The following is an 8,315-nucleotide window of genomic DNA, read 5'->3' on the forward strand; positions in this document are numbered from 1 at the left end:
CAGTGAGATGGAGAGCTATATATAAATAAATAGTTTTAAACTCTTAATAATCCCAAGGCAGTTGGGGCTGCTGGCAGTCTCCTCCTGGGGGAAGGGGAATAATTTTGTTTCTGATTGAGCAACCTGTGTAGTGTTGCCCAATAAAATCCAGGAAGTCCAGCTAAGTTTGAGTATCAAATAATCTGCAAACCTCTTTTTTAGTGTGTGTCCCAAATATTTCATGAGACATACATATAACAAAGCATTACTCATTTATCTGGAATTCAAAATTCAAAAAGATTATTTTTATTTGCTAAATTTGGCAACTTTCTTTGAACGTCTAGTTTCTAGGCCAAAGCAGGACACTTGCAGGCCCAGAGTCATTTTTCTCCACACTATCTGCCAAGTATCCATGTTGATCTGTGTTATAGTTTATTTCCCTCAAGCTGTTTAAATTATAATGAAATAAACTTGCAGTGCATGGCCTTTTCTTTCTTTATTCTGCTTTCTACAAAATGCTGGACTAACCAGTGCTGGACACAGGTGCTGTACCTTAAGGATGATTGTAGTCTGCCAGCCTGTTGAATGTTTCTGAAGCATCTGGTATTTCGGACTTAACGCCATGAACAAAGACTGTGGAAATACAGTTGGGGGGGGGTCTCCTTAATACTTAGGTGGCTTCAAATCAGTCCCTAAAATTAGAGGAGGATTCATCACACTCTTGAGACAGATTTGGTTTATTTCGCAGTCAGTGGAACAGGAAAGCATTCGTGGATTGTTTTGAAAGACTTTCTCCTATTGCTGTGGCTTTTACTTATCTGGATAGTTTTGGAGGTTGTGATCTACAGCTCAGAGAGAACTGATAAAGGGAAAGAAGAGGAGAAAGGCTTCAGAGGATGGAGAACAGAAGGGGAGGGAAGTCAGGAAGGAATCAAGTTCCAAAAGGCTAGTCAGAGTTCAAAAGGAGGAGACCTTAGGAATAGGGGGAAGCCTGAGGTGGTTTTTATAGAGGACACAGTAGACTGGACTCTTTCTGAATTGCTTCCTTTTAAAGCTTCTCTTTACCAGTTAAAGGATGTAGCTCATTGCTAGTTAGCCATCTTACTTCCTTTTTGTTCTAAAGGGTCCCGATGGACCTCTGATGTTTTCCTGGAAGTCATTCCACTTAGCCCATAATTTAAAAGGGCTCCAACATAGAAGAAGGGAGGAAGGCCTAGTTTTACTTGAGGATTATCATGTAATTCTCTCCCAGAAAACCTGATCCAGAGAACCCCAAAAGGCAAAGGAAATAGAGCTGATTTTAATTTTAATAACAATAGGTTAACTTTTTCAAAGGATCAGAGCCCACATTTTGCATCTTGCAGACACAACAGGGGCTTCCAAGAAGGGGGGAGAAACTTCCTCAGCATGCTCCATCCTTATCTGAAATCTCAATAGACTCAGGGGCTCATCCAGACACACAAAACTCCATACAGTAATGCCTGGCTGTCAAGGACAAAATTATTAATAAAGGGAATCAAGTGGAGTTTACAGATTTTATTCATTTGATGCACAAATGGGAGAACGATAGATAGGTACCTCCTTTAGCTGACATACTTTTGGGGGTTTTGTAGGACAAGGAGAAAAGAGGGGTATTTGAGTACCTTCTTGCTGCAGGTTTCATTTTTTTACCCATAAGCACAGTTGGAATGGTTGCAGGTGCTTTTGACTTATTGTGACTCTCGGGATTGCTGGTGCAGTTGCCTTCTGGCCATTCTCAGAACAGGTCTTCAGAAAGCTATCCTTGTAAGCCTGTGAGCTGGGTGGTCACTGTCTAAATGCCAGTTAAGGTACAGGAATTGGAGAGTTGGAAAAGAAACAAGGAAAGAAATCAAGAAGAAGAAATAAAAGGAAAGGAGGCAACATTCCCAGCAAAAAAGAAAGCTGAGCTCTCTATTCTTTTCTTGTTGTCACTCAGCCTTCACCATTTCTGTACTTTCTGCTCAGGTATATTGATTCCTAAGTACAAACTTCAGATGTTCTCTTCTACCTACAGCCCAGTCCTAACCAACCTAGCGCTCCTCCGATACCCCCCTGCATACCAGCAGTGTTGTTTTCATCAATACCACCTAACAAGCTGTACTTTCAGATAGGCTAGTTGGGGAAGGAATCTCTGAGGAAGTGACATCTGAGCAAACACTTGAGGAAAGAGTGGGAACAAACCACACAGTTGCCCAGAGAAGAACATACTAGGAAGAATGTTCAGTAAGTGCAAAGGTCCTGTGGTGGGAGCATGAATGACAGGTTTGAGCCAGAGTGGCTACAGAGCAGTGAGCTGGAAGAGTGATGGGAAGTGAGGTCCCTCTAGCCAAAAGAGGGCTAGACCATGGTAGCATCCCCTCCACCACCCACCAAACACAAAACCCAATTCAATATGACTTGATGGATGTACACCCTTGCTGGCATGTGTGGTAGCAGTGCCTAGGAGATCTGCAGCATCAGATTAACACAGCCATCCCCACAGATAGCTCTCTCTTTACCCAGAGTCTTTCCCACAAGGCTTTCAGACTCAGGACCCACCTGAAACTGGGCACTGTTTGTCTTGGGAGAGTCATACCTGGAGAGGATTGGCCAAAGTTATTTCCTGCTGGTTGGGGCTGGGACCAGGCTGCACACCTCCACCCATTTGGAAAGGGCTCTGGAGCTGTTATTCATCAGATACGCCACTGTTTAAAACAAGTTCAGTTTCCCACCTCTACACCACGTCCTCTCCCAGAAAGTCATACTGAGTGAGAAGACTTGTGTTCTAACTCTCCACTCAACCCCCACAATAAGTTGTAAGACTCAGGACAGATTTGGTGCTGTGTGAAATGACGGATTTGGACTGGCACTGTCTTGTGTGTTAGCACTGGCACGTCTCCTCTGCATCATGACTTTTCTGGGCAAGAGAGCACCTGACTTCTGATTCTGACAGTGGGCCTGCTGTGGCCACCTTTCATGGCTGCACCCAGGCGTAAGCATAGCTGTGCTGCTTGTTCAAGAATGTGTTTGTGGTTCTAATAGTGCAGTGCAGCTACTTCCATGCCCTCGACCGAAGAACAGTCCATCTCTATTTGGGGAAGGCTGCCCTCTTTTACCAAATGTGCAGCTTCTGGAAGGACACACCAGGAGCAGGGAAGGAGGAAATCACCCACCTAGCCAGCTAGGACAGCTGAATCAACCCTGGCCTTCAATGGGCTGACAGATGTTGTAGCCAGTTCACTCTCACAGTCCTGAAAGTTTATCATTCCTCACAAACAAAGGTGGAAGCATGCCCATGGGTGAGACTAGGAGCCAGCAGGCCTGCACGCTCACCCCTTCTAAGCAGGACTTGATTAGCCTCCTGAGAGCAGAAAGGAAAAGCAGCTCCTCAATGGGCTCTGAGAGTGACAGAGAACAGCGGGGAGAGGCTCAGGTGAGGCTCACAACTGAGCAGCCCTGAGGAGCGTCAGTGGTGACAAGCCATGGACCACTAGGAAGTTCACTCCTGGGAACACCGGAAAATTTAGTCAGCCTTGAAGCTTGGTTAGGGACCTGCTGCTGTGTAATTTTTTCCTGAGCAGTGGAGTTTTCAGAACTTGAAACAATTTACTCTCCTAAGTGATCACGGGGAGGAGGACATGGTTTGTCAAGGTCTGGGAACTTGGGGAAGAAGCACAAACTTGATTTGCTGACCTCAGCTCTGTGCTTCTGCCAGAGTTGCTACCGCAAAGGATTGTGGGAGCTTTGTGTACTCCCCAGAATCAGAAGTGGCCAGAAGGATTTGAGGTAGTAAAGGAGGTTTTGGAGGGACTTCAGTGCCAAGGAGGGACTCCAGCTGAGACTTATGGTTAGGGCATCCTGTGAGCTCAGCCAGGCCTGGCTTCTTGGGTCAAATTACTTCCTTTATGAGCTCTTTCTCTAAATATATGAGAATATTCAGAACAAGGATGGTCTTTTCACTTTTAATCAGGAGTCACAAGATCATATGAAGTGGGCCAGATGCACGCAGCAGGGGGTGGTGGGAACTGTGGGAGCTGGAGGGGACAAGTCCCATCTGAAGGTTGATGGCACTTGATTGTCACCACACTGCAATCTGCCAGCATGGGCCTAACTCCTCTTTGTTTTTTTTTTTTTAAGATTTGTTTATTTATGCATACAGAACTGGAGTACAGGCCAGGGGTGCAGGGGCAGTGAGAGGATTCACCAGAAACAGAGTGGGGAGCAGAACAGGCCAACCGACAAAGCACACTGCTGAGGGGAGCAGGGGGCGGGTCAGGAGAGGTCTGCCTCTCGGTGTGGATCACCTCTGAAGCAGGCAGGGATGGAACTCAAGCTGAAGGGGCTTTAGCTTATTAATGCTGTCCTTCAACCCCGTTGTGCCACCAGGGAAGAAGGCCCTCTGTTCTTTGTTGTTTTTTTTTTTAAAGCTCTTTATACAATAATTTTAGAACTGTCCCACATGATTCAATGTTGATGAGGAATTTTATTTGTATCTATATTTCAAGCATAATGGTTATTGTAGGCAGACAATGTTCTAAACCCTATGCAAATAATAACTTGCATAAGTCTAACAGTAACAATCTCATGAGGTAAGTCTTCTTTTACCTCACTTTATGATGAAGAAATGAAGTACAAAAAATTGAAGTCACTTCCCACAGTCTCTCAGCTGGTAAGTGGCAGAACCCTGGGCTATGTTGCTTCACTACAACTAACAAAGCAGCAGACAAAACAGTCCAAACCAAGCCACACAAAACAACAGGTAGGATAAGAACCATGCAGACAAGCAAACAAAAACAGTCCTTTCTGTTGCTTCCCCTCTTTGAGATCAAATCCAAAAGAATTTGCTACCATTGCCCTTTTCTCCTGCTTCTCCTGTCTATGTTCATTGTGGGCTCCTTCCTATCTGACCCCCTTTTAACTCTTTTTGATATTAGCCACTGATTTCTTCCCAGCCCTTCCAAATAGCAGCCTGTCTCTGTCTTGTCAGTCTTGCCTTCTGAAATGTCTGTCTTTGTATTGTCCATTGTCCATTCTCCTTCATTTTCCATTGAGCTACAAAAATCCTGCTCAGATCTTTCCAGAATCACTCTCCTGCTAGGTGGATTCCATAGGACTCATTCTGTTATGTGAATTGGGGCCTCACAGTCATCCTTGTGATCACCCACATTCCCATTGTGATTGTTTCCTGTATGGAGTGATGCCAACTTTCATAATCACACATTCTTAGTATTCAGCCCTGTTTTATGGGGGAATGAGACTTTAGGGATTTGGTCTCTTCCTTTTCATTTGACAGATCATGAAATTCAGCTCCAGTGAGCCTTATCCATAATAGAGAACTAAAAATAGTACCTGCCATGAGAATTAAAATAGATAATGTTTATAAGTTATTTTTATAACATAACTTTTAACTGTTGTCTTGTCTTTCCAGACAGAATGTGAACCCAGTTAACAGGGGCTGTGTTGTTTGTGGATTCTACTGTCCCTAGTTTCATTGCTGGGAGCTCACAAGGCACAATGGGAAGTGGGCCAGTCACACTTGGACATACGCCCTGGTTCGGCCACTGACAAACTCTATTACCAAGGAAAACACATTTTTACCCCTCTGAACTGAATTTCTTCATCTGTAAAATGGAGAATATAACTAGCGGCTCCTCCATAGGATTACTGTGACATAATGGATATCAAATGCTTAAGACGTCCTTCAGGAAGTCGTTGGCATTTGGCAATTTTCATTACCATATCACAGGTGCCATTAATCAGCCAGAGCAGCCACAAACTGCTTCAATCTCATTTCCAAGAGGAGCTCTGGTCTTTAGGGTTAACTTCACTCAGGCTAGCTATTTTTAGGCGGCGTTGAAATAGAACGGCTGAAACAAAGCCAAAACCAGGGCTGTGCAATCACACAATTAGAATGTAATTTTTCTTAGTTCAAGTCAAGCTGGGGCTTTTCCAGTGGAATGGAATTGGAGGGTCTATGACCTCTTTGGGTTGAGAAGGTGAATTTTTTTTATCAGAAATAACCATTTGAATAGGTGAATTTTTGTATGAGTGTTTGTACCTCTGTAGACATGCACAGGTTTAAGCCCGCACATACATGTTTTTTTTTTCTCAAAGCAGAGCCTATTACACGTGTTTATACAGTGCGTCAACACAAATTGCCTAGGAGTAGACTTCCCCAAACACGTCAATGTACACAGCAGGTGGAGTCACACTATCAGTTAACATAGAGTTCCTGGTACTAACCCTTTCCAGCCTCTCTATTATCACTAGGTAAGCAATCCCAGGCTACTTGACATGAGCTGACTCATACTTACTGTTAAGACATGACTTGCCAAAGGAGAACTTTCGGCATGATTCTGTCCGGCATGATTCTGGACAGAAAACAAAGATTTCCCAAATTCAAGAGGAAAAGAACATCTATGATCCTACTGAAATATAGTCCTGGAGTGTTGTCACTTCACAGACATATAGAGGGCCACTTCTGGAAGTTCTCTAGGAGCCTCTAGAAAGAACCCAGTAAGGTGTTCAGAGAGCACATTTCAAGACTGCATTCACCCTGATTGATCACTGAAAGAAATCCTAGTTTTAGAATGGAGATAGGCAGTAACAACATCATAGAATTCATTTAAGAGTTTCTTTCTAGAATTCTAAGTTTTGGGACCTATAAGCTCTTGGTTTGGAGAATAATGGAATTATGTGTTACTTTTGCATTCTACTTTTTCCAAGTTGGTATATGGAAGTTTTCTGTTGTTGGTGGTGATGTTATTCAAGATTGTTTTTGAAGAGATACAATCATGTGTCACCTAAGGATGGGGCTGTGTTCTGAAAAATGTGTCATTATGTCCAAATGTCATCGTGTGTACTGACACAAATCTAGATAGCATACATAGAGACCACCATCATGTATGCAGTCTGCTGTTCACAGAAATGTCATTATGTGACACATGACTGTATACCAGATCGGGCACCAAAAAGAGTTAGCCTTTCAAGTAGTTATTGGAATAACCATGAACCTGAAAAGGGGGATTCACCAGACTTTACTAGATCAGATTCTTAAAGCCACACTGTTGCAGAAGAGCACATGTCCTGAAACCAGCTGACAGGGGCTGAGGTCCTGTTTCTGGCATTTATGTTCTTAGGAAAATGTTCTTTGAGCTTCAAGTTTTAGAGTAAAGTGGTTCCAGGGACTGAGGCTTTGACCAATAACAGCTCTAATTGTGAGGAGGATGACTGGCAGCCATTTCACAGCAAGCAAGGAACGAATAAAGCAAGATAAAAATATCTGCCCACAAGATGTATGCAATAAAGGATGGGGAGGGGATCAGGAAACAATAGGTGCAACCCACTGAAGGGAACAGAAAACTACCTAACCGTGCATGTGAGGTAGGATGTGGGTTGTGCAGCAAGAATTTCTGAAGTTTGTTGAGAGGGCTGAGAATACAAATCCCGAGTCTATCTTTTGCTAAATGAGATTTGTGCAAGTTGCTTAATTTCCCTATAAAATGGGGGTGGTAATAACTACCTATCTTATAAGACTGTGAAAAGGAGTAAGTGAGACAATACATATAAAGCATATAGCACATGCCTGGCCCATAAGAAGCTCAGTGTGTGTGGGTGGTGGTGGTGGTGTATGTGTGTGCATGTGTGTGTGCGTGTGCGTGTGCGTGTGTGAAAGAGAGAGAGAGAGAAAGAGAGAGAGAGAGAGACCATCCAAACATGGTCCATATCCTCCTCAGGAACTTGTTTTCTTAGGAGTGTGAAGACCATTATATGAATAGCAATGGTATCTTCTAAGTGTTTTGTGAAGTCACATCAGGTGGGGATCAAGAGCCAATCGCCAATTAATGAAGAAGTTAGCATTTGTGATGGGGCTCACAGGATGCATAGATTTTTGACAATTGGATTGTTGGGGTGGGTGATTTAGGAGGAGAGAGTAGCCTTGTCAGCATACAGGGGTTAAAAAGTAAGGCATATGGTCGGGGAATACAGAGAACATTCAATTTTGTTTAGAGGTCACTTGTAAGAATTTGTTTGGCCAGCACCAGCATTCTGTAGTGTAACAAATGGCATAACATAGAAAGAGTACATTGGGTACTTATTGAATACCAGATAAGGGTGTTTATGTCTAGGCACCAAGGTGACAGGAAGTCATGGAAGATTCTTGAGCATGAGAATGACATGATTATATTGAACTTTAGTGTCCCTTATAGACAAGATTATAAAGAATGGATTTCAGAGGAAAACTGGAGGCCAAGAGATTGGTTAAGAAGCTACCACAGGCCCTCCCTGGTGGCCAGCGGGTTAAAGCACTGCACAAAGAAGCTTAAGCCACTTCC

At 43.5% G+C, this 8,315-nt stretch overlaps 1 protein-coding gene across 1 annotated transcript in view; it reads left to right on the forward strand.

Moving 5' to 3' along the window:
- The first annotated feature begins 3,268 nt into the window (after nucleotides 1-3,268).
- The window catches only part of VSIG1 (V-set and immunoglobulin domain containing 1), a 41,355-nt gene continuing 36,308 nt past the window's right edge, over nucleotides 3,269-8,315 (forward strand). The window contains exon 1 of the mRNA XM_012727065.1: nucleotides 3,269-3,412. Coding sequence (XP_012582519.1) covers nucleotides 3,269-3,412 — 144 coding nt within the window. The remainder of the gene's footprint in view (nucleotides 3,413-8,315) is intronic.

The sequence above is a fragment of the Condylura cristata genome, unplaced genomic scaffold, assembly GCF_000260355.1.
Source record: "Condylura cristata isolate star-nosed mole 26May11 unplaced genomic scaffold, ConCri1.0 scaffold00019, whole genome shotgun sequence".
NCBI classification, from domain to species: domain Eukaryota; kingdom Metazoa; phylum Chordata; class Mammalia; order Eulipotyphla; family Talpidae; genus Condylura; species Condylura cristata.